Source organism: Mytilus californianus, unplaced genomic scaffold, assembly GCF_021869535.1.
Source record: "Mytilus californianus isolate M0D057914Y unplaced genomic scaffold, xbMytCali1.0.p SCAF_6, whole genome shotgun sequence".
Taxonomy (NCBI): Eukaryota; Metazoa; Mollusca; class Bivalvia; order Mytilida; family Mytilidae; genus Mytilus; species Mytilus californianus.
Genome location: NW_026262712.1, coordinates 1521114 through 1548711, shown reverse-complemented (window position 1 = coordinate 1548711; position 27598 = coordinate 1521114). Strand labels below are relative to the sequence as shown.

Genomic DNA, 27598 nt, shown 5'->3' with positions numbered 1-27598 from the left:
TTGTCCTCATTAATGGACAAATACTTTAGTACAAAACATAATTTAAAGCAGTGTAAGGGAGATAAATCAAATACATAATTGAAATTATCTCCCTTACACTGCTTTTAAATTATGTATAAAGTAATGGTTAATGAACAATAAAGATAATTTAAAACAGTGTAAGGGAGGTAATCCAAATACAATGTTTTGGTTACTTCCCTTACACTGCTTTTAAATTATGTTTAAAGAAATGCATATTTATAAAGGAAGACCAGTATGGCGCATTAGATTTGTAAAATCTATGACCACATTTATTTGTTATGCCGAATCTAACCGTGTATTTAGATTTTTAATTTTGGGTCCAGTTTTCAAATTGGTCTACATTAAGGTCCAAAGGGTCCAAAATTAAACTTTGTTTGATTTTAACAAAAATTGAATATATGGGGTTCTTTTATATGCTGAATCTAAACATGTATTTAGATTTTAGATTTTTGGCCCAGTTTTCAAGTTGGTCCAAATTGGGGTCCAAAATTAAACTTTGTTTGATTTCAACAAAAATTGAATATATGGGGTTCTTTGATATGCTGAATCTTACCATGTATTTAGATTTTTTATTTGTGGGCCCGCTATCAAATTGGTTCATATTGAGGTCAAAAGGGTCCAAAATTAAACTTTGTTTGATTTCATCAAAAATTTAATTATTTGGGTTCTTTGATATGCCAAATCTAACCGTGTATTTAGATTTTTAATTTTGGGTCCCGTTTTTATACGACCGCAAAAAAAATTTTGTGGTCGTATATTGGTACGACGTCGTCGTCGTCGTCTGGCGTCGTCCGAAGACACATTGGTTTTCGCACTCTAACTTTAGTTTAAGTGAATGGATCTCTATGAAATTTTACCACAAGGTTCAAAACCACAAAAGGAAGGTTGGGATTGATTTTGGGGTTTATGGTACCAACAGTAAAGGAATTAGGGGCCAAAAAGGGGCCAAAAATAAGCATTTTTGTAACTTCCAGACATAACTTGTGTGTTAGTGTATGGATCTCTCTGACATTGTACCACAAGGTTCCATATCACAAAAGGAATGCTGGGATTGATTTTGGGGGTAATTGCCTCAAAATTTTAGGAATTAGGGGCCAAAAAAGGGGCAAAAAACAAGCATTTTTCTAGTTTCATGACAATAACTTGTGTGTAAGTGTATGGAACTTTCTGAAATTGTACTACAAGGTTCCATATCACAAAGGGAAAGCTGGAATTGAGTTTGGGGGTAATTGCCGAAACGTTTAGGAATTGGGGGCCAAAAAGGGGCCAAAAATAAGCATTTTTCTAGTTTCCAGACAATAACTTGTGTTCAAGTGTATGGATCTCTCTGAAATTGTACTGCAAGGTACCATACCACAAAGGGAAGGCTGGGATTGATGATGGGGGTAATTGCCTCAATATTTTAGGAATTAGGGGCCAAAAAGGGGCAAAAAACAAGCATTTTTCTAGTTTCAGGACAATAACTTGTGTGTAAGTGTATGGATCTCTCTGAAATTGTACTAAAATTGAGAATGGAAATGGGGAATGTGTCAAAGAGACAACAACCCGACCACAGAACAGACAACAGCAGAAGGCCACCAACAGGTCTTCAATGCAGCGAGAAATTCCCGCACCCGGAGGCGTCCTTCAGCTGGCCCCTAAACAAATATATATACTCGTTCAGTGATAATGAACGCCATACTAAACTCCAAATTGTACACAAGAAACTAAAATTAAAAATAATACAAGACTAACAAAGGCTAGAGGCTCCTGACTTGGGACAGGCGCAAAAATGCGGCGGGGTTAAACATGTTTATGAGATCTCAACCCTCCCCCTATACCTCTAGCCAATGTAGAAAAGTAAACGCATAACAATACGCACATTAAAATTCAGTTCAAGAGAAGTCCGAGTCTGATGTCAGAAGATGTAACCAAAGAAAATAAACAAAATGACAATAATACATAAATAACAACAGACTACTAGCAGTTAACTGACATGCCAGCTCCAGACTTCAATTAAACTGATTGAAAGATTATGTCTTCATCATATGAATATCAGGGTTCCATATCACAACGGGAAAGCTGGGTTTGAGTTTGGGGGTAATTGCCCTAAACGTTTAGGAATTTGGGGCCAAAAAGGGGCCAAAAAACACATTTTTCTAGTTTCCTGACAATAACTTGTGTTCAAGTGTATGGATCTCTCTGAAATTGTACTGCAAGGTACCATACCACAAAGGGAAGGCTGGGATTGAGTTTGGGGGTGATGAATCATAAGGGGGTTCAAAAAATTTGGGGGGGGATTTTTTTTTTTTCCTTTTTTTTCTTTTTTTCCTTTTTTTTTTCTTTTAAAATTTTCCATTTTAAGTTGGTTATTTCTGATTTATATTTAAAAGCAAATAATAATGATATGGGAGGAGATACACACAAAACAGGATGTGTAAATTATTATATAATAAGTATTGTGCAATAGCAAGAAATTTTCAATTGCACAGTATTGCACAATAGCAAGAAATCTTCAATTGCACAGTATTGCGCAATAGCAAGAAATCTTCAATTGCACAGTATTGCCCAATAGCAAGAAATATCCAATAGCACAATATTGCGCAATAGCAAGAAATTGTCAATTGTACAGTATTGCGCAATAGCAAGAAATATTTAATTGCACAGTATTGTGCAAAAGAAGATACTTCGTATAAATTGCTTAGTTCTTGACCAATTTCAATGGGGTTTTATTCTTGGAATTCTTGGGGTTCTTTAATATGCTGAATCTAACCGTGTATTTAGTTTTTGGATTTTGGGCCCCGTTTTAAAATTGGTCCACATTGAGGTCCAAAGGGTCCAAAATTAAACTTTGTTTGATTTCATCAAAAATTGAATTATTGGGGTTCTTTGATATGCTGAATCTAACCATGTATTTAGATTCTTTGTTTTTGGTTCGGTTTTCAAATTGATCTACATTAAGGTCCAAAGGGTCCAAAATTAAACTTAGTTTGATTTTAACAAAAGTTGAATTCTTAGGGTTCTTTGATATGCTGAATCTTAACATGTATTTAGATTTTTGATTATGGGCCCAGTTTTCAAGTTGGTCCAAATCGGGGTCCAAAATTTAACTTTGTTTGATTTCAACAAAAATTGAATATATGGGGTTCTTTGATATGCTGAATCTAACCATGTATTTAGATTTTTGATTTTTGGGCCCCGTTATCAACTTTGTCCACATTGAGGTCAAAAGGGTCCAAAATTAAACTTCGTTTGATTTCATCAAAAATTAATTCTTGGGGTTCTTTGATATGCTCAACCATGTATTTAGATTTTGGATATTGGACCATAATAGGTGAATGTCCAATTTAAAATTTTTAGACCACATTCATTCTGTGTCAGAAACCTATGCTGTGTCAAATGTTTAATCACAATCCAAATGCAAAGCTGTATCAAGCTTGAATGTTGTGTCCATACTTGCCCCAACTGTTCAGGGTTCGACCTCTGCGGTCGTATCAAGCTGCGCCCTGCGGAGCATTTTTTCAAATTGGTCTACATTAAGGTCCAAAGGGTCCAAAATTAAACTTAGTTTGATTTTAACAAAAATTGAATTTTTGGGGTTCTTTGATATGCTGAATCTAAACATGTGTTTAGATTTTTGATTACGGGCCCAGTTTTCAAGCTGGTCCAAGTTGGGGTCCAAATTTTAACTTTGTTTGATTTCAACAAAAATTGAATATATGGGGTTCTTTGATATGCTGAATCTAAAAATGTATTTAGATTTTAGATTTTTGGCCCAGTTTTCAAGTTGGTCCAAATTGGGGTCCAAAATTAAACTTTGTTTGATATCAACAAAAATTGAATATATGGGGTTCTTTGATATGCTGAATCTTACCATGTATTTAGATTTTTTATTAGTGGGCCCGCTATCATATTGGTTCATATTGAGGTCAAAAGGGTCCAAATTAAACTTTGTTTGATTTCATCAAAAATTGAATTATTGGGGTTCTTTGATATGCCAAATCTAACCGTGTTTTTAGATTTTTAATTTTGGGTCCCGTTTTTTAAATTGGTCTACATTAAGGTCCAAAGGGTCCAAAATTAAACTTAGTTTGATTTTAACAAAAATTGAATTCTTGGGGTACTTTGATATGCTGAATCTAAACATGTGTTTAGATTTTTGATTATGGGACCAGTTTTCAAGTTTGTCCAAGTTGGGGTCCAAAATTAAACTTTTTTTGATTTCAACAAAAATTGAATATATGGGGTTCTTTGATATGCTGAATCTAACCATGTATTTTGATTTTGGACATTGGACCATAATAGGTAAATTAAAAAAATTGAAGTTCTAAGACCACATTCTTTCTGCGTCAGAAACCTATGCTGTGTCAAATATTTAATCACAATCCAAATTCAGAGCTGTATCAAGCTTGAATGTTGTGTCCATACTTGCCCAAACTGATCAGGGTTTGACCTCTGGTCGTATCAAGCTGCGCCCAGCAAAGCATTTTATTTAGACATGGCGATGTCAGTTTATGAGTTTGAATGTCCCTCTGGTATATTTCGCCCCTATTTTACAATATCATATTTGTCTGTTTGTCTTTTTCTTTTTTGGCCATGGCAATGTCAGTTTATGAGTTTGAATGTCCGTCTGGTATCTTTCGCCCCTATTTTTTAATATCATATTTGTCTGTTTGTCTTTTTCTTTTTTAGCCATGGCGATGTATGTTTATCAGTTTGAATGTCCCTCTGGTATCTTTCGCCCCTATTTTATAATATCATATTTGTCTGTTTGTCTTTTTCTTTTTTTAGCCATGGCGATGTCTTTTTATGAGTTTGAATGTCCCTCTGGTATATTTCGCCCCTATTTTATAATATCATATTTGTCTGCTTGTCTTTTATTAGCTCACCGGGGCCTGAAGGGCCCCATGTGAGCTTATGCCATCACTTGGCGTCCGTCTTCGTCCATTGTCTGTCTTCGTCGTCGTCTGTAGTCGTAAACTATTTCAAAAATCTTCTCCTCTGAAACTACTGGGCCAAATACCTTCAAACTTTAACTAAATGTTCCTTAGGGTATTTAGTTTATAAATTGTATCCGAAGTTTTGATCCATCGACAAACATGGCTGCCATGGCTAAAAATAGAACATAGGGGTCAAATGCAGTTTTTGGCTTATATCTCAAAAACTAAAGCTTTTAGAGCAAATCTGACGTGGGGTAAAATTGTTCAGTTGGTCAAGATCTATCAGCTCTGAAATTTTCAGACGAATCAAACAACCCATTGTTATGTTGCTGCCACCTAATTGGTAGTTTTAACAAAATTTTGCAGTTTTTATACGACCGCAAAAAAATTTTTGTGGTCGTATATTGGTATGACGTTGGGGTCGTCGTCGTTGTCGTCGTCCGAAGACACATTGGTTTTCGCACTCTAACTTTAGTTTAAGTGAATGGATCTTTTTGAAATTTGACCATAAGGTTAAATACCACAAAAGGAAGGTGGGGATTGATTTTGGGGGTTATGGTACCAACAGTTAAGGAATTAGGGCCAAAAAGGGGCCAAAAATAAGCATTTTCTAGTTTCCAGACAATAACTGTGGAACGGTGTATGGATCTCTCTGAAATTATACTACAAGTTTCCATACCACAAAGGGATGGTTAGGATTTGCTTTGGGGGGTTATGGCTCAAACCGTTTAGGAATTAGGGGCAAAAAAGGGGGAAAAACAAGGTTGTCCTGGTTAATGGACAAATACTTTAGTACAAAACATAATTTAAAGCAGTGTAAGGGAGATAAATCAAATACATCATTGAAATTATCTCCCTTACACTGCTTTTAAATTATGTATAAAGTAATGGTTAATGAACAATAAAGATAATTTAAAACAGTGTAAGGGAGGTAATCCAAATACAACGTTTTGGTTACTTCCCTTACACTGCTTTTAAATTATGTTTAAAGAAATGCATATTTATAAAGGAAGACCAGTAAAAATATCTGCAAATGTTGCATCTTTTTTTTTACAAAAAAATCCATATAAAAGATTTGACACTATATTTTTAATTCTATTATAAAATAGATAAAGTTAGCACTATGGTAAATTTAAATGGGTAATTATGGTTGCCAACTCCATTGGAAATTTGAATTGAGATTATGACCATATCTTGAGGGAAAGAATTTTTTGGGGAAAAAAAGGGGGGGGGGGGGATAAAAAGAAATTGTGGGGGGTCAATTTTTTCTCATTTCAGATTTTAGAAATTAAAAAGAATTATTCTTCAAATATTATTTTTTTTTCAAATTTCAAATATTGAAAAATTTCAAGAAGTAATCTTTAATTGCACAGTATGGGGCATTAGATTTGGAAAATCTTTGATCACATTTATTTATTTGTTATGCCGAATCTAACAGTGTATTTAGATTTTTAATTTTGGGTCCAGTTTTCAAATTGGTCTACATTAAGGTCCAAAGGGTCCAAAATTAAACTTCGTTTGATTTTAGCAAAAATTGAATATATGAGGTTCTTTGATATGCTGAATCTAAACATGTATTTAGATTTTTGATTTTTGGCCCAGTTTTCAAGTTGGTCCAAATTGGGGTCCAAAATTAAACTTTGTTTGATTTCAACAAAAATTGAATATATGGGGTTCTTTGATATGCTGAATCTAACCATGTATTTAGATTTTTTATTTGTGTACCCCGTTATCAAATTGGTTCATATTGAGGTCAAAAGGGTCCAAAATTAAACTTTGTTTGATTTCATCTAAAATTGAATTATTGGGGTTCTTTGATATTCCAAATCTAACCATGTATTTAGATTTTTAATTTTGGGTCCTGTTTTTCAAATTGGTCTACATTAAGGTCCAAAGGTTCCAAAATTAAACTTAGTTTGATTTTAACAAAAATTGAATTCTTTGGGTTCTTTGATATGCTGAATCTAAACATGTGTTTAGATTTTTGATTATGGGCCCAGTTTTCAAGTTGGTCCAAGATAGGGTCCAGTATTTAATCTTTGTTTGATTTTAACAAAAATTGAATATATGGGGTTCTTTGATATGCTGAATCTAAACATGTATTTAGATTTTTGATTATGGGCCCAGTTTTCAAGTTGGTCCAAATTGGGGTCCAAAATTAAACTTTGTTTGATTTCAACAAAAATTGAACATATGAGGTTCTCTGATATGCTGAATCTTACCATGTATTTAGATGTTTTATTTGTGGGCCCCGCTATCAAATTGGTTCATATTGAGGTCAAAAGGGTCCAAAATTAAACTTTGTTTGATTTCATCAAAAATTGAATTATTGGGGTTCTTTGATATGCCAAATCTAACCGTGTTTTTAGATTTTTAATTTGGGTCCCGTTTTTTAAATTGGTCTTCATTGAGGTCCAAAGGGTCCAAAATTAAACTTAGTTTGATTTTAACAAAAATTGAATTCTTGGGGTTCTTTGAAATGCTGATTCTAAACATGTGTTTAGATTTTTGATTATGGGCCCAGTTTTCAAGTTGGTCCAAGTTGGGGTCCAAAATTAAACTTTGTTTGATTTCAACAAAAATTGAACATATGAGGTTCTTTGATATGCTGAATCTTACCATGTATTTAGATGTTTTATTTGTGGGCCCCGCTATCAAATTGGTTCATATTGAGGTCAAAAGGGTCCAAAATTAAACTTTGTTTGATTTCATCAAAAATTGAATTATTGGGGTTCTTTGATATGCCAAATCTAACCGTGTTTTTAGATTTTTAATTTGGGTCCCGTTTTTTAAATTGGTCTTCATTGAGGTCCAAAGGGTCCAAAATTAAACTTAGTTTGATTTTAACAAAAATTGAATTCTTGGGGTTCTTTGATATGCTGATTCTAAACATGTGTTTAGATTTTTGATTATGGGCCCAGTTTTCAAGTTGGTCCAAGTTGGGGTCCAAAATTAAACTTTGTTTGATTTCAACAAAAATTGAACATATGAGGTTCTTTGATATGCTGAATCTTACCATGTATTTAGATGTTTTATTTGTGGGCCCCGCTATCAAATTGGTTCATATTGAGGTCAAAAGGGTCCAAAATTAAACTTTGTTTGATTTCATCAAAAATTGAATTATTGGGGTTCTTTGATATGCCAAATCTAACCGTGTTTTTAGATTTTTAATTTGGGTCCCGTTTTTTAAATTGGTCTTCATTGAGGTCCAAAGGGTCCAAAATTAAACTTAGTTTGATTTTAACAAAAATTGAATTCTTGGGGTTCTTTGATATGCTGATTCTAAACATGTGTTTAGATTTTTTATTATGGGCCCAGTTTTCAAGTTGGTCCAAGTTGGGGTCCAAAATTAAACTTTGTTTGATTTCACCAAAAATTGAATATATGGGGTTCTTTGATATGCTGAATCTAACCATGAATTTAGATTTTTTATTTGTGGGCCCCGCTATCAAATTGGTTTATATTGAGGTCAAAAGGGTCCAAAATTAAACTTTGTTTGATTTCATCAAAAATTGAATTATTGGGGTTCTTTGATATTCCAAATCTAACCGTGTATTTAGATTTTTAATATTAAGTCCCGTTTTTTAAATTGGTCTACATTAAGGTCCAAAGGGTCCAAAATTAAACTTAGTTTGATTTTAGCAAAAATTGAATTCTTGTGGTTCTTTGATATGCTGAATATAAACATGTGTTTAGATTTTTGATTATGGGCCCAGTTTTCAAGTTTGTCCAAGTTGGGGTCCAAAATTAAACTTTGTTTGATTTTAACAAAAATTGAATATATGGGGTTCTTTGATATGCTGAATCTAACCATGTATTTTGATTTTGGACATTGGACCATAATAGGTAAATTAAAAAAATTCAAGTTCTTAGACCACATTCTTTCTGTGTCAGAAACCTATGCTGTGTCAAATATTTAATCACAATCCAAATTCAGAGCTGTATCAAGCTTCAATGTTGTGTCCATACTTGCCCCAACTGTTCAGGGTTCGACGTCTGCGGTCGTATCAAGCTGCGCCCCAGCGAAGCATTTTATTTGTTATTATTTGAATATTATTATAGATATATATAAAGTGTAAGCAGCAATAATGTTCAGCTAAGTAAGATCTACAAAAAGTTAATATGACCATAATTGTCAATTGACCCCTTAAGGAGTTATTGCCCTTTAAAGACAATTTTACACAATTTGTTCATCAAGTTTGCTAACATTTAAAAATTTTCTCCTCTGAAACTACTGGGCCAATTACCCTCAACTTTTACTAAATGTTCCTTAGGGTATCTTGTTTATAAATTGTATCCGAAGTTTTGATCTAAAAATAGAACATAAGGGTCAAATGCAGTTTTTGGCTTATATCTCAAAAACTAAATCTTTTAGAGCAAATGTGACATGGGGTAAAATTGTTCAGTTGGTCAAGATCTATCAGCTCTGAAATTTTCAGACGAATCGAACAACCCATTGTTGGGTTGCTGCCACCCAATTGGTAGTTTTAACAAAATTTTGCAGTTTTTATACGACCGCAAAAATTTTTGTGGTCGTATATTGGTATGACGTTGGCGTCGTCGTTGTCGTCGTTGTCCGAAGACACATTGGTTTTCGCACTCTAACTTTAGTTTAAGTGAATGGATCTCTATGAAATTTTACCACAAGGTTCAATACCACAAAAGGAAGGTGGGGATTGATTTTGGGGGTTATGGTACCAACAGTTAGGAATGAGGGGCCAAAAAGGGGCCACAAATAAGCATTTTTGTAACTTCCAGACATAACTTGTGTGTTAGTGTATGGATCTCTCTGACATTGTACCATAAGGTTCCATATCACAAAGGGAATGCTGGGATTGATTTTGGGGGTAATTGCCTCAAAATTTTAGGAATTAGGGGCCAAAAAAGGCAAAAAACAAGCATTTTTCTAGTTTCATAACAATAACCTGTGTGTAAGTGTATGGATCTTTCTGAAATTGTACTACAAGGTTCCATATCACAAAGGGAAAGCTGGAATTGAGTTTGGGGGTAATTGCCGAAACGTTTAGGAATTGGGGCCAAAAAGGGGCCAAAAATAAGCATTTTTCTAGTTTCCAGACAATAACTTGTGTTCAAGTGTATGGATCTCTCTGAAATTGTACTGCAAGGTTCCATATCACAAAGGGAAAGCTGGGTTTGAGTTTCGGGGTAATTCCCCTAAATGTTTAGGAATTTGGGGCCAAAAAGGGGCCAAAAACACATTTTTGTCGAGCCTGCGACTTTTGTCGCAGAAAGCTCGACATAGGGATAGTGATCCGGCGGCCCAGCGGCATTGGCTAACTTCTTAAAATCTTTATATTTTAGAAGATGGAAGACCTGGATGCTTCATACTTTGTATATGGATGCTTCATGTTACGAAGTTTCCGTCAGTCACATGTCCAATGTCCTTGACCTCATTTTCATGGTTCAGTGACAACTTGAAAAAAAAGTTCAGATTTTTTGTAATGTTAAATTCTCTCTTATTATAAGTAATAGGATAACTATATTTGGTATGTGCGTACCTTGCAAGGTCCTCATGCCCGTCAGACAGTTTTCACTTGACCTCGACCTCACTTCATGGATCAGTGAACAAGGTTAAGTTTTCGTGGTCAAGTCCATAGCTCAGATACTATAAGCAATAGGTCTAGTATATTCGGTGTATGGAAGGACTGTAAGGTGTACATGTCCAACTGGCAGGTGTCATCTGACCTTGACCTCATTTTCATGGTTCAGTGGTTATGGTTAAGTTTTTGTGTTTTGGTCTGTTTTTCTTATACTGTATGCAATAGGTCTACTATATTTGGTGTATGGAATGATTGTAAGGTGTACATGTCTAGCTGGCAGGTGTCATCTGACCTTGACCTCATTTTCATGGTTCAGTGGTTATAGTTAAGTTTTTGTGTTTTGGTCTGTTTTTCTTATTCTGTATGCAATAGGTCTATTATATTTGGTGTATGGAATGATTGTAAGGTGTACATGTCTAGCTGGCAGGTGTCATCTGACCTTGACCTCATTTTCATGGTTCAGTGGTCAAAGTTAAGTTTTTGAGTTTTGGTCTTTTTTTCTAATACTGCATGCAATAGGTCAGCTATATTTGGTGTATGGAATGATTGTAAGGTGTACATGTCCAACTGGCAGGTGTCATCTTACCTTGACCTCATTTTCATGGTTCAGTGGTCAAAGTTAAGTTTTTGAGTTTTGGTATTTTTTTCTAATACTATATGCAATAGTTCAACTATATTTGGTGTATGGAAATATTTTATGATCTATATGTCAGTCACGCAGGTTTTATTTGACCTTGACCTCATTTTCAAGGTTCATTGCTCAGTGTTAAGTTTTTGTGTTTTCGTCTGTTTTTCTTAAACTATAAGCAATAGGTCAACTATATTTGTTGTATGGAAGAATTGTTAGCTGTACATGCCTGCCTAGCATGGTTCATCTGACCTTGACCTCATTTTCATGGTTCATTGGTCAATGTTTAGTTTACTTGGTTAATGTTAAGTTTATGTGACAGTTGTAATAAAGCTTTATATTTAGGACTATCAACATAATATCAATGATTAGTAAAGAAGGCGAGACATTTCAGCGTGTGCACTCTTGTTCTAGTTTCCAGACAATAACTTGTGTTCAAGTGTATGGATCTCTCTGAAATTGTACTGCAAGGTACCATACCACAAAGGGAAGGCTGGGATTGAGTTTGGGGGTGATGAATCATAAGGGGGTTCAAAAAATTTGGGGGGGGGGGGGGTTTCCTTTTTTTTTCTTTTAAAATTTTCCATTTTAAGTTGGTTGTTTCTGATTTATATTTAAAAGCAAATAATAATGATATGGTAGGAGAAATACACCAAACAGGATGTGTAAATTATTATATAATAAGTATTGTGCAATAACAAGAAATTTTCAATTGCACAGTATTGCACAATAGCAAGAAATCTTCAATTGCACAGTATTGCGCAATAGCAAGAAATCTTCAATTGCACAGTATTGCGCAAAAGCAAGAAATATCCAATAACACAATATTGCGCAATAGCAAGAAATTGTCAATTGTACAGTATTGCACAATAGCAAGAAATATTTAATTGCACAGTATTGTGCAAAAGAAGATACTTCGTATAAATTGCTTATTTCTTGACCAATTTCAATGGGGTTTTATTCTTGAATTCTTGGGGTTCTTTAATATGCTGAATCTAACTGTGTATTTAGTTTTTGGATTTTGGGCCCCGTTTTTAAATTGGTCCACATTGAGGTCCAAAGGGTCCAAAATTAAACTTTGTTTGATTTCATCAAAAATTAAATTATTGGGGTTCTTTGATATGCCGAATCTAACCGTGTATTTAGATTCTTAATTTTTGGTTCCGTTTTCAAATTGGTCTACATTAAGGTCCAAAGGGTCCAAAATTAAACTTAGTTTGATTTTAACAAAAATTGAATTCTTAGGGTTCTTTGATATGCTGAATCTAAACATGTATTTAGATTTTTGATTATGGGCCCAGTTTTCAAGTTGGTCCAAATCGGGGTCCAAAATTAAACTTTGTTTGATTTCAACAAAAATTGAATATATGGGGTTCTTTGATATGCTGAATCTAACCATGTATTTAGATTTTTGATTTTTGGGCCACGTTATCAACTTTGTCCACATTGAGGTCAAAAGGGTCCAAAATTAAACTTTGTTTGATTTCATCAAATATTGAATTCTTGGGGTTCTTTGATATGCTGAATTTAACCATGAATTTAGATTTTGGATATTGGACCATAATAGGTGAATGTCCAATTTAAAATTTTTAAGTTCTTAGACCACATTCATTCTGTGTCAGAAAGCTATGCTGTGTCAAATATTTAATCACAATCCAAATGCAAAGCTGTATCAAGCTTGAATGTTGTGTCCATACTTGCCCAAACTGTTCAGGGTTTGACCTTTGCAGTCGTATCAAGCTGCGCCCTGCGGAGCATTTTATTTGTTATTATTTTGACTATTATTATAGATATATATAAACTGTAAGCAGCAATAATGTTCAGCAAAGTAAGATCTACAAATAAGTTAATATGACCAAAATTGTCAATTGACCCCTTAAGGAGTTATTGCCCTTTAAAGACAATTTTACACAATTTGTTCATCAAGTTTGCTAACATTTAAAAATCTTCTCCTCTGAAATGCTGGTGAGCGATTCAGGCTCTTGAGAGCCTCTTGTTTTTTTAGCCATGGCAATGTCAGTTTATGAGTTTGAATGTCCCTCTGGTATCTTTCGCCTCTATTTTATAATATCATATTTGTCTGTTTGTCTTTTTCTTTTTTAGCCATGGCGATGTAAGTTTATGAGTTTGATTGTCCCTCTGGTATCTTTCGCCCCTATTCTATAATATCATATTTGTCTGTTTGTCTTGTTCTTTTTTTAGCCATGGCGATGTCTTTTTATGAGTTTGAATGTCCCTCTGGTATATTTCGCCCCTATTTTATAATATCATATTTGTCTGTTTGTCTTTTATTAGCTCCCGGGGCCCGAAGGGCCCCATGTGAGCTTATGCCATCACTTGGCGTCCGTCGTCGTCCATTGTCTGTCTTCGTCGTCGTCTGTCGTCGTAAACTATTTCAAAAATCTTCTCCTCTGAAACTACTGGGCCAAATACCTTCAAACTTTAACTAAATGTTCCTTAGGGTATTTAGTTTATAAATTGTATCCGAAGTTTTGATCCATCGACAAACATGGCTGCCATGGCTAAAAATAGAACATAGGGATCAAATGCAGTTTTTGGCTTATATCTCAAAAACTAAAGCTTTTAGAGCAAATCTGACATGGGGTAAAATTGTTCAGTTGGTCAAGATCTATCAGCTCTGAAATTTTCAGACGAATCAAACAACCCATTGTTATGTTGCTGCCACCGAATTGGTAGTTTTAACAAAATTTTGCAGTTTTTTGTTATTATTTGAATATTATTATAGATATATATAAAATGTAAGCAGGAATAATGTTCAGCAAAGTAAGATCTACAAAAAGTTAATATGACCATAATTGTCAATTGACCCCTGAAGGAGTTATTGCCCTTTAAAGACAATTTTACACAATTTGTTCATCAAGTTTGCTAACATTTAAAAATTTTCTCCTCTGAAACTACTGGGCCAATTACCCTCAACTTTTAACTAAATGTTCCTTAGGGTATCTTGTTTATAAATTGTATCCGAAGTTTTGATCCATCGTCAAAAATGGCCGCCATGGCTAAAAATAGAACATAAGGGTCAAATGCAGTTTTTGGCTTATATCTCAAAAACTAAATCTTTTAGAGCAAATGTGACATGGGGTAAAATTGTTCAGTTGGTCAAGATCTATCAGCTCTGAAATTTTCAGAAGAATCGAACAACCCATTGTTGGGTTGCTGCCACCCAATTGGTAGTTTTAACAAAATTTTGCAGTTTTTATACGACCGCAAAAAAATTTTTGTGGTCGTATATTGGTATGACGTTGGCGTCGTCGTTGTCGTCGTCGTCCGAAGACACATTCGTTTTCGCACTCTAACTTTAGTTTAAGTGAATGGATCTCTATGAAATTTTACCACAAGGTTCAATACCACAAAAGGAAGGTTGGGATTGATTTTGGGGGTTATGGTACCAACAGTTAGGAATAAGGGACCAAAAAGGGGCCAAAAATAAGCATTTTTGTAACTTCCAGACATAACTTGTGCGTTAGTGTATGGATCTCTCTGACATTGTACCATAAGGTTCCATATCACAAAAGGAATGCTGGGATTGATTTTGGGGGTAATTTCCTCAATATTTTAGGAATTAGGGGCAAAAAAAGGGGCAAAAAAACAAGCATTTTTCTAGTTTCATGACAATAACTTGTGTGTAAGTGTATGGATCTTTCTGAAATTGAACTACAAGGTTCCATATCACAAAGGGAAAGCTGGAATTGAGTTTGGGGGTAATTGCCTCAAAATTTTAGGAATTAGGGGCCAAAAAAGGGGCAAAAAACAAGTATTTTCTAGTTTCATGACAATAACTTGTGTGTAAGTGTATGGATCTTTCTGAAATTGTACTACAAGGTTCCATATCACAAAGGGAAAGCTGGAATTGAGTTTGGGGGTAATTGCCGAAACGTTTAGGAATTGGGGGCCAAAAAGGGGCCAAAAATAAGCATTTTTCTAGTTTCCAGACAATAACTTGTGTTCAAGTGTATGGATCTCTCTGAAATTGTACTGCAAGGTACCATACCACAAAGGGAAGGCTGGGATTGAGTTTGGGGGTGATGAATCATAAGGGGGTTCAAAAAATTTGGGGGGGGGGGGGGTTTTCTTTTAAAATTTTCCATTTTAATTTGGATATTTCTGATTTATATTTAAAAGCAAATAATAATGATATAGTAGGAGATACACACCAAACAGGATGTGTTTAAACTTTGTTTGATTTCAACAAAAATTGAATATATGGGGTTCTTTGATATGCTGAATCTAACCATGTATTTAGATTTTTGATTTTTGGGCCCCATTATCAACTTTGTCCACATTGAGGTCAAAAGGGTCCAAAATTAAACTTTGTTTGATTTCATCAAAAATTGAATTCTTGGGGTTCTTTGATATGCTGAATTTAACCATGTATTTAGATTTTGGATATTGGACCATAATAGGTGAATGTCCAATTTAAAATTTTTAAGTTCTTAGACCACATTCATTCTGTGTCAGAAACCTATGCTGTGTCAAATATTTAATCACAATCCAAATGCAAGACTGTATCAAGCTTGAATGTTGTGTCCATACTTGCCCAAACTGTTCAGGGTTCGACCTCTGCGGTCGTATCAAGCTGCGCCCTGCGGAGCATTTTATTTGTTATCATTTTGAATATTATTATAGATATATATAAACTGTAAGCAGCAATAATGTTCAGCAAAGTAAGATCTACAAATAAGTTAATATGACCAAAATTGTCAATTGACCCCTTAAGGAGTTATTGCCCTTTAAAGACAATTTAACACAATTTGTTCATCAAGTTTGCTAACATTTAAAAATCTTCTCCTCTGAAATGCAGGTGAGCGATTCAGGCTCTTGAGAGCCTCTTGTTTTTTTAGCCATGGCGATGTCAGTTTATGAGTTTGAATGTCCCTCTGGTATATTTCGCCCCTATTTTATAATATCATATTTGTTTGTTTGTCTTTTTCTTTTTTAGCCATGGCGATGTCAGTTTATGAGTTTGAATGTCCCTCTGGTATATTTCGCCCCTATTTTATAATATCATATTTGTCTGTTTGTCTTTTATTAGCTCACCGGGGCCCAAAGGGCCCCATGTGAGCTTATGCCATCACTTGGTGTCCGTCGTCGTCCATTGTCTGTCTTCGTCGTCGTCTGTCGTTGTAAACTATTTCAAAAATATCATATTTGTCTGTTAGAGATACAATATCTATGATCAATCCAGTGATCAGCTGTTGAACTTTTGGATGTAAAACCATCAAATCATAGAACGACACATCTGGTTTCCTACGAAACAGGTTCAACAAAAATATTCCCTTGAATTTGACAGCTGTAGAAAAACAACCTTGCATTTCACTGCAAAAAAAATAATTCTGGGTCCTTCAAATATATTTTGGGGATTAAGAAGCGCCATTCTTTTTTTGTGCTTTTATAGAATATTTTGAAAACTCTAGATGACATGGTTACTAAAGCTTGTAAACAGGAAAAAGAGGGGGGATTTGATTGGTGATCTTATATGCAATGAAATCTTATAAGAAATGTTTGACTGGACAGAAAAAAACTTTTACTCATGCCAATTAACAAAGATAAATTTTGAAACCGTTTTTTTTTTTAAATGTCAATTTAACAAAGACTAAAAGGAGAAAAAACAATGATGGTATTAATCCTATTAAGAGAAGCTGCACATGCACCTTTGACCTGTAATGAACTCTCATTTTTGTCGAGCCTGCGACTTTTGTCGCAGAAAGCTCGACATAGGGATAGTGATCCGGCGGCGGTGGCGGCTACGGCGGCGGCGGCGTTAGCTAACTTCTTAAAAGCTTTATATTTTAGAAGGTGGAAGGTCTGGATGCTTCATACTTTGTATATGGATGCCTCATGTTACGAAGTTTCCGTCAGTCACATGTCCAATGTCCTTGACCTCATTTTCATGGTTCAGTGACTACTTGAAAAAAAAGTTAAGATTTTTTGTAATGTTAGATTCTCTCTTATTATAAGTAATAGGATAACTATATTTGGTATGTGCGTACCTTGTAAGGTCCTCATGCCCGTCAGACAGTTTTCACTTGACCTCGACCTCATTTCATGGATCAGTGAACAAGGTTAAGTTTTGGTGGTTAAGTCCATATCTCAGATACTATAAGCAATAGGTCTAGTATATTCGGTGTATGGAAGGACTGTAAGGTGTACATGTCCAACTGGCAGGTGTCATCTGACCTTGACCTCATTTTCATGGTTCAATGGTTATAGTTAAGTTTTTGTGTTTTGGTCTGGTTTTCTTATACTGTATGCCATAGGTCTACTATATTTGGTGTATGGAATGATTGTAAGGTGTACATGTCTAGCGGGCAGGTGTCATCTGACCTTGACCTCATTTTCATGGTTCAGTGGTCAAAGTTAAGTTTTTGAGTTTTGGTCTTTTTTTCTAATACTATATGCAATAGTTCAACTATATTTGGTATGTGCGTACCTTGCAAGGTCCTCATGCCCGTCAGACAGTTTTCACTTGACCTCGACCTCATTTCATGGATCAATGAACAAGGTTAAGTTTTGGTGGTCAAGTCCATATCTCAGATACTATAAGCAATAGGTCTAGTATATTCGGTGTATGGAAGGACTGTAAGGTGTACATGTCCAACTGGCAGGTGTCATCTGACCTTGACCTCATTTTCATGGTTCAGTGGTTATAGTTAATTTTTTGTGTTTTGGTCTGTTTTTCTTATACTGTATGCCATAGGTCTACTATATTTGGTGTATGGAATGATTGTAAGGTGTACATGTCTAGCGGGCAGGTGTCATCTGACCTTGACCTCATTTTCATGGTTCAGTGGTCAAAGTTAAGTTTTTGTGTTTTGGTCTGTTTTTCTTAAACTATAAGCAATAGGTCAACTATATTTGTTGTATGGAAGAATTGTTAGCTGTACATGCCTGCCTAGCATGGTTCATCTGACCTTGACCTCATTTTCATGGTTCATTGGTCAATGTTTAGTTTACTTGGTTAATGTTAAGTTTATGTGACAGCTGTAATAAAGCTTTATATTTAGGACTATCAACATAATATCAATGATTAGTAAAGAAGGCGAGACATTTCAGCGTGTGCACTCTTGTTTCTTAATTTCATTATTTTTCACTGAAATATTGCAATCCTGAAATATTGTCAGTGGATTAAGTCTCAAAACACATTTGTGAAAAATGTACATCAAAATGAGGATCTACCATTAATATTAGTAGGCAGAGCAAGCCTGACACAGAGTTTTGGGGAGCTTATTTTGACTTTTTCTTTAAATTTCCAATTTTGGGTTTAACAAGAAAACATCTTTTTAAGTTGCTCTTTAAGGAATATACTGTAATATGTAAATGAAATGCTTTTGAAGCAGTAACAATACATTATTTACTACTGGTAGAAAAACAATGTAGTCAATTATTCATTTTTGTTTGTTTTATATATCAAACCCCTTACACCATAGTCAGGTGGTGATGTATAGGGATTATGAAAGCCTGACTACTGAACAAAAATAATAAAATAATTAATTACTAATAGGGAAGCATTACATGTCTCTCTCTGGAATTGAACGTAAACTTCAGTTTTACGTAAGAACTTATTGAGCCCTCCATGGAGTCAGTAAACTTTTATATGTATAGCTCATTCAGGTTTAACAATACAATTACTCATTTATTATCACATTTCTTACATAAATATGTAATAGTTCTTAGTCTTAAAAGTTTGAGGGAATGAGAGGTATAAATGAACCAAAAGGACCTTATAAATGAGAACAAAGAGGTAATTTTGTGCTGTTTATCATCTTATAGACATCTTTAATATCATATTGAACCATTTTTATTTAGATGGATATTTGATCATTTATTGGTCCACACTATATTCTATCATGATGCGGCATGGTTTGGATTTTTTGAAGACATTTTGCTCCAATCGCTGTAGATGTAGTCTTACATTAGGATGATATTCTCTAAATTTATTGAACTGATAAAGACAAAACTCACGGGGAATCTTCAAATAACCAGTATTTCAAAGAAAAAATAACATTCAGTGTATTTAACATAAATGTCTTCTTTATATACGATCACAGCTTGGGAACTTACCTCAAAACTAAAAAATTACCCGCCCAACAGGAATGTATTATTTAAATCAAGTTAATAAACATTCAAAATATTTTTTGACTTAGAATAAATAGTAACTGAGGAGTAGTCTTTATACCGAAAAATTGTGCTAAAAGCTGGAAAATACAAAATATAAAAGACAGTAATTGACTGACAAGATGTCATCAAGGATGACTGCCGTACATCATTCTTAGTGTTTCTCCTACATAAAACATGTACAAACCATGCAAACATTTGAAAACTAGCAGTTTTCCCACAGCACATGCAAGCCTTGTTTCAGATTATTTTCTTCCAAATGGGAAATGATTCAACTTTGATCATCAAATCCCGTTATAACAGACTAGAAAAAAAAATAATTTGTTCTGATATAAAAGACATTTAATCGAATTATTAGGATACATTTGTTTTCCAGTGATGATTTTGGTGAGCGATACAAATAGTTTTATCGTGTAGCTTTTATAGATCGTTATAACCTCATAATATAAATTATATTTCTTTTTTATAGATGTTGCATTTTGGCCCAAAGAAAATAAAACAAGGAAAACCTTCAAAAAGATGTCTGAAAATGGAATGATACAAAAAGTAGACCTCTACCAGATTTGGGAACAAGAAGAATTCCGTCAGATTTTACCATTTAAAGAGTACATATTTGATATGCTGATACATCTAGATATCGTATCCGAACAACGGAGATATGATACAAAAACAGGAAGTCGTCTACCAATAGAAAACTTCTTTGTACCCTGTATGCTAACACAAAGAAACGATACAGATTTCTTGACACAAGAATGTACACCAGAGAGGACTGTTAGTTTGGCTTTTGTTTTCAAAGGAACCATCATACCTCCAGCCTTACCAAACCGTCTAATATGTGCATGTCTGAGTATGTGGACATTAAAAGAATACCATGGACGGAAACTTATGTTTTCTGGGTTTGTTGGGTTATCATTTGATAAAGAGCATGATATTGTTGTCTGTGTAGAAGGAAATAAGATCTTACTGTACCTAGTCCACAAGCGCTCCAAGGGCCTGATAATACCTGATATAGCCACCAGTGTCCGGGATTGCTTGTTTGTTACTTTAGAGAGAATATCTGAATTTTATCAGTCAACTATCCATTGTAAAGCCAACAACAAGTTACCATTCCACACTGAGTATTCCTGCTCAAAATTAAACTGTTTTACTCCAGAAGAAAATATGGTTGTAGATACAGAGGAATGTCTTTGCGAACATGGTGAAAACATTAAACACAACTGGAGAGTTTGGAATCAGAAACTGGTATGTACTTTACTTTAATTATATTCATATTGAATAATTTCTTATGATGCATAAAAGACAGATATTTATGGACATGATATAGTTGGTTTGTTTCTTTATACAGTCGATTCCGGTTATTTGCATAGCCTATTTGTCAGACAAAATTATGCAATTAAGCGGAGTATGCTTATATCCGAAATGCCAAATTACGGAGTCAAATAACATCGATAGTACAGATCAGTAAAGGAAATCCCTGAAGAAAGATGAACGTCCATAACCCACTTACAACATATTGAATGCTATTTATTCTAATAAAAGTTATGTGTCTAGTGTCATACATGTTATTTTATTTTGTATTCTTTCAATAAAGTTTATAAACACATTTTGTTTTAGTTTATTTGCGTACCGACTTTTCCTTTACCTGAGATACGAAAATAAAACTAATTGTTCTAAAAATAGATTTGTTTCTATGACCCGGATGTACAATGTACATTGCTACGCTTTGATTAAATTAACTGTTTAACAATACTACACAGTTTATAATCATTTTAAACAATAAATGTGTACTAAACTGTCTTTGATATGCAGTATTTACCGCTTGCACAGTGATGTAACACTATTTCTTTAACCTCGTTAGTTTCGTATATGCAAAGTAGTTAACAGGTAATGGGGCCCTGTACGGGTTATTTGCAGGACACGAGTGTTAAAAGAGAGAAAATATAATAATTAGAAGTTAATTTTCTTTTCAAAAAATATTAAAAATAAAAGATTGATGTATTAAATTCTTCAACCATTTATAAATGCCCTGTAATATTTAACATAAGTGTAGATCACCCCAAGCCGAATTACGAGAGTACACATTGGATAATGATCGATAATTAACAGGGGTTACTGTTTTTAAAATTCACCCCAAATGTAATCTATGAAAAATGTTTGATATCCAATCAATAATTAACACCTTTTGAGATAGAATGGACGTGTTTTTACAACAATCACCTGTTTGACATTTTTATGACCTCGAGGCTTAAAATAGAACATGGGAAACTTTACCTGTGTACACATCGAGGCTTATTTTTTAATCATATAAACACGAAAGAAACTGTTTAAAAACTTTATTTAAATAACACAAAAGTAAATATGAAATAATAACGAAAATTATGATGCATTCAAGAAAAATATACTTACCAAATTGCCGTTTCCGGTCAAAAATCTCGTCAGTTTTAACTAAGCATATCTAGCTGGCGAATATTTTCTATGCAATTAACCGAAAGGCCACTTGTAAGGCTATGCATATAACCGGACAATTTAACATTAGATGAATGGGAAATGATTTTGTGCAGGAGAAAAGTATGCAATTAACCGAATTATGCTATTAAGCGGTATGCAATTAAGTGGAATCGACTGTATAGAAATAAGTAAAAAAAAAAACAAATAAAAAAATACGGAACTCCAAGGAAAATTCGGAATGGAAAGTCCCTTATCAAATGGCAAAATTTAAAGCTCAAACATAAAAGAAAAAGAATACAAGGACAATTTTATTCATCAGTATGATAACAATCATTTTTTTCAACTCTAGCTTTTTCTAAATCTATACAAATTCATAAACTGTCTACAGTTTATCTACAGTGATCACTGGCCTACTGCGGTTAAAACTAGTGCATAAGTTATGCCGAACTTTTGTGTTTAAAGTAGTTCTTTCAAATTAAAGGTTGCAATTCTGTAAATATAGACAATGCAATTTCCCATAGGAACTCCCTTTGCGGCTAAAACTGTGACACTTTTACTATGAAGTTTCGTGAAAAATAATATCCTAGAACGGAAAGTTTATATGCACTACTATTTTATTCAAAGGTCAAAATATAGGGCTGTGCGGCATATTTTCAACATTTATATGCCCTGAACTTCTAAGAGTTTAAACTTATACTAAAATTCTATACCACCCTTACCTCCATTTTTGGACCTCCTAAGAATTAAAATTTAGGCGCTACCATGTTTTTCTATACTGGTTACATTCCCAAGTGATGTCTCTATGAAATAAAACACAGAGATCATAAATGGGAACCAGTACGTTAACAAATTAACATATCTATGAATATTATATATCTCCCCAAAAGAGGCGTGGTTTGAGAAACAGCTGTATTTACAAAGTGCAACCTAAACAGTTTGTTTGATGCTAAATACATATTTCATGTTAGATCTGTATGAAAAGGAAATACATGAATGAATAACCATATGTTAAGCAATGTATAAAACCAAATGTTCAAATGAGTTTTTAAACCAACGGTATTCAATTATATAATAAACATGAATAATGACACTCTTAAATTTATATTCCATCTGTTATTTTTTCATAACTTTTTCGAGTATAATTAACAGCAATGCCAGTGTAGCAATTATTTGATAATACGCCTAATCAATGTGCTGCAATTCACAGACACAGTGTAATGAATAGTATACATTAGGCGCAGACATATTGAGCAGAATGATGTTTAAATCTCGAAAATTCATTTACAACTTACAAACCGAAGTAAAAAACACAAAACTGAGAGAATCTTTCGAACTACGAAAAGAGACCAGTTGCTATACATGATGATGTTCTTATGTTATGCCTGCATCAACCACCATGCAAATTTACACTTACTCAAAATGTCATAATAGGTAGGACAACACAATCAGTGTATTTAAAGGTCGCACAACAATCCATACAATCCCTCCAAAAAAGTCACATAAAGGTACTTGTTGTAGCCTCATTGGTGTAACTTTGTAATTCCAAATATTATGATTAATATGAAAACAAGAAGATGTTGTATGATTGCCAATGAGAAAGCTCTCCACCAGAGACCAAATGACATAGTAGCAACTGTAGGTCATGGTATGGCATTCACTAATCAAAAAAACCCATACCATATATATTCAACTATAAACATGATAAAAGGCCCTGAAATGACAGATGTAAAACAATCCAAAAGTGAAAACTAACGAACTGATTCATGCATAAAACAAAGAACGAAAAACTAGTAGGATGTACACCAACAAGTTACAACAACGAAAATACAGGCTCCTGACTTGGGACAGGCACATACAAATTGTGGCTTGATTAAACTTGTTCAGCATAGTTTGGTAATCAACACTAGTCTAACATTATACTAACATATAACTTAAAAGCAGATTCTATGTTTTTGTTTCTTGGTATGTTAGCCGGATTATGTTAGCTACAAATACTTGTATAATAATAAAAAGGTTTTTTTTCCTTATAGGAACAAATGCAGTGTGATCTTAGTTGTCCAGGTAAATGTATTGACTATTTCTTTTTCTGTTAAAAGATCTCAAAAATATCATAATTCCTTCACGAGTAAAATATGTATCTTAAGAGTATATTTCATTTCCATTTAAGTTATATTGTGAGCTGATAACATAAATACAAAACATTAGTAAGATTCACAATAATCCAGTTCTAAACATTTGTGGAATTGAAATGTGTATCGGCTATCTTTGTGTTCCATTACCACAAAAAAATCTCAGAAAATATTCCAGCGTTACTGATGAGTCTTTTGTAGACGAAACGCACGTATGGCGTAAATCCCAAAATAATCCTGGTATCTATGATGAGTTTATATGCATGATATATATAAGAGTTGACTAGCATATAAACCTTTACTGTTTTTGTCATGATTTCACTACTACATGTTGGTCCAAAGTTGGTCGGCTTGCTTACGAATATTGTTAGGATGTTTACTAAAAAGTAAAGTCACACAAAAATACTAAACTCCAAGGAAAATTCAAAACGGAGAGTCCCTAATCAAATGGCAAAATCAAATGATAAAACCCATCAAACGAATGGACAACAACTGTCATATTCCTGACTTGGTACAGGCATTTTCAAATGTAGAAAATGGTGGATTGAACCTGGTTTTATAGCGCAAAAAAAAGCATTGTTATGTAACTTGATATGATAAGACAAGGCATATTTATTAATAATGGAGTTAACTCATGTACAGTTTGGATGTGATTTTTTTTTTAATTTTGATTCTATTGTCACTATAATAAACTCATCATAGATACCAGGATTAAATTTTGTTTTTACGCCAGACGTGCGTTTCGTCTACAAAAGACTCATCAGTGACGCTCGAATCTAAAAAAGTTTATCAGGCCAAATAAAGTTCGATGTTGAAGAGCATTGTTGTAGAAATTGGTGTTTTATAAGCGTATAATTTGGAACATTGAACTGCATGTATGTCTTAAAATAAATGTAACTGAAATTTGCTTAGTTATAGAGTGTTTGGATTTTATGGGTAGATATAAAAAATGGTTTGCAATGTTGTCAACATCAATACTTTAGTAGGTATAAAGGTAACACATAATTCATATTATAAAAGCTGTTTGACAAACACAAGTAATAATATTTACATAATTTTAACATGCCTTACTTGTGTTTTCATAACGATCGTAATAACATGAATAATATGAAATGCAGACTCAGTTCATAGTTCTCATTGAAACATAGATTATGAACTAACTAGTTTGATAATAAATGAAATACAAATTTAAATGTATCCATTTGAGTATCATCATTTTAAACTCTAAATCAGCAATTCTTGACAAAACCTTCACATTTATTTGAGAGCAAATTACATTTTTAATACGACTGCAAAAAAAAAATGGGATCGTAAAATGCTATCATGTCCTCATCGGCGTCATTGTCTGCATCGTCGTCATCCGACAACATTTCATTTCTCAATAACTTAAGTTTAAGTGTATGGATCTCTTTGAAATTTAAGCAACAGGTTTAATACCACAACAGGAAAGTTGGGATGGTTTTTAGGCGTGATGGTCCCAACCGTTTAGGAATTAGGGTTGAAAATTGTCCCCAAACAAGCATTTTTCTAGTTTCAGAACAATAACTTGTGTATAAGTATTTTGATTGCTCTGAAATTGTACCCCAAGGGTCCATACCACAAGTTGAAGATTGGGATTCATGTGTGGGGTAATTGCCAAACTGTTCAGGAATTTAGGGTCAAAAGGGTCTAAAGCAAGCATTTTTCTTGTTTTCAGACAATAATGCTTGTTTTAGTACATTGATGTCTCTTAAACTGTACCACATTTTATAAAAAGTAAAGTTTTTTTCAAATATTATTTTTCTGGAATTGGGGGGGAAGTTAAAAAAAGGGAGGGACAATTTGTATGCTCCCACCGTAGCGGAGAGGACATTAAGTTTTACCCTTGTCCGTCTGTACGTACGTCTACTTCCCAAAATTGGTTTTCGTTCTCTAACTTTAGTTTGCCTCTGTGAAATGTTATGAAACTTATACACAATTTTTGTTACCACAAAACACAAATCAATTTGAATTTTGGTGGCATCACTTTTACTGTTCTAAAGTTATGCCCTTTACAAATAGAAAAATTGCTGAATTTTTCGTTTTCGTTCTCCAACTTTAGTTTTCCTCAACCAAATGTTATGAAACTTATACATATTGCTTATTACTACAAACTACAGATCAAGATTCAATTTTGGTGGCATCACTTTTACTGTTCTAGAGTTGTGCCCTTTTACAAATAGAAAAATTGCTGAATTTTTCGTTTCCGTTCTCCAACTTTAGTTTGCCTCAACCAAATGTTATGAAACTTATACATAATGCTTATTACTACAAACTACAGATCAAGTTACAAATTTGGTGGTGTCACTTTTACTGTTCTAGAGATACATGAGATATGCCTCTTTACAAATGGAAAAGTTGCTGAATTGTTCGTTTCCGATCCTTCACTTCAGTTTGCCTCAACCAAATGTTATGAAACTTATACACAATGCTTATTACTACAAAACACAGATCAAGTTTGAAATTTGGTGGTATCACTTTTACTGTTCTAGAGTTATGCCCCTTTACAAATGGAAAAATTCTTGAAATATTTGTGTCTGTTCTCTAACTTTAGTTTTTCTCAACCAAATGTTACAAAACTTATGCACAAAACTTAGATCAAGTACAAATTTTGGTAGCATCACTTTTACAGTTCTTGAGTTATATAAAGAAAAATTGGGGGTCACAATTGCTTATTCTTTGTTTATAGTCTGAAAACAGATTTACTAAGTAATGCACAACAGCACAGCGCACAGTCAATGACAGTGTATTGCATAAAAGCAAGAAATCTTCAATTGAATATAAATTAAAATCATATAACCAATATAGTTCTATGACTACATTTATTCTGTGTCAGAAACCTATAATATGTCAAATATTTAATTACAATCCAAATTCAGACCTGTATCTAGCTTGATTATTAAGTCCTTTCTTGCCCCAACTGTTCAGGGTTGTACCTGTGAGGGTGTATCTAGCTGTGCTCAACGAAGCAGTTTATTTTTTTTTGTATTTAGTGTTTGGGTTGTTTTTTTTGTGTGGCTCATAGGACATAATGTCCATTGTGAGATTTCCCATCACTTGGCACTATTTGTCTATCCTCATCTGTTTGTAAAAAAAATCTTTTTGAAAACAACTGGGTCAATTTGAATCAAACCTGGCCATACTCATCATTGGGGTATCTAGTTTAAACAAATTATATGTGGTTATCTTCAATATAGTGGGAATACTAAATTATCATTCTTATGCCTGTGCTAACTGTGGTGAACTTAACCATAAAACATCCTCGTGTAGATTTGAAATGAAAATTAAATGTCATAAATGTAATATGTATGGCCACAAACTGAAATTTTGTTTAGCATGAAAAAATGGCAAAGAAGAGAATGCCAATTTAACCACTGTTTCAAACAGATTTAATGCACTTTCAACTTTATGCTCTGAATGCAATTTATTATCTTGTATATGTAAGTCCACATTTTCTATTTCACAAGAGTATGGAATTTCTAAAAGAAACAAAAATGGGAGTGTTAATTATGATATCATTGAAGAAAAAGAGAATGCTAATTATTCATTTGACACAACCAAGAAAGTGTCTATTGCAAAACTTCATATTATTAATGATGCATTAATTACTTCAAATAATGCTGACACTTTATCTCAAACATGTGGACAGGATACATTACTTGATGATAAGCAGCTTGATACAAACTGTGTTATGTCTGATAATGATTCTAATGATATCATAGCATGTGATTTATTGTA

The 27598-nt window shown here is 33.7% G+C and overlaps 1 protein-coding gene and 1 long non-coding RNA gene across 8 annotated transcripts in view; both read left to right on the top strand.

Moving 5' to 3' along the window:
* The window catches only part of LOC127705231 (uncharacterized), a 180571-nt gene that overhangs the window by 133283 nt on the left and 19690 nt on the right, over window positions 1-27598 (top strand). For all 7 annotated transcript variants that reach the window (XM_052209554.1, XM_052209556.1, XM_052209552.1 and 4 more), the window contains 2 exons: window positions 19735-20507; window positions 23744-23774. In XM_052209554.1, coding sequence (XP_052065514.1) covers window positions 19735-20507; window positions 23744-23774 — 804 coding nt within the window. The remainder of the gene's footprint in view (window positions 1-19734; window positions 20508-23743; window positions 23775-27598) is intronic.
* On the top strand, window positions 74-8985 carry LOC127705255 (uncharacterized). Its single transcript, XR_007983771.1, has 3 exons — window positions 74-3224; window positions 3929-4063; window positions 7750-8985. It is a non-coding gene; the product is annotated as an uncharacterized LOC127705255 (long non-coding RNA).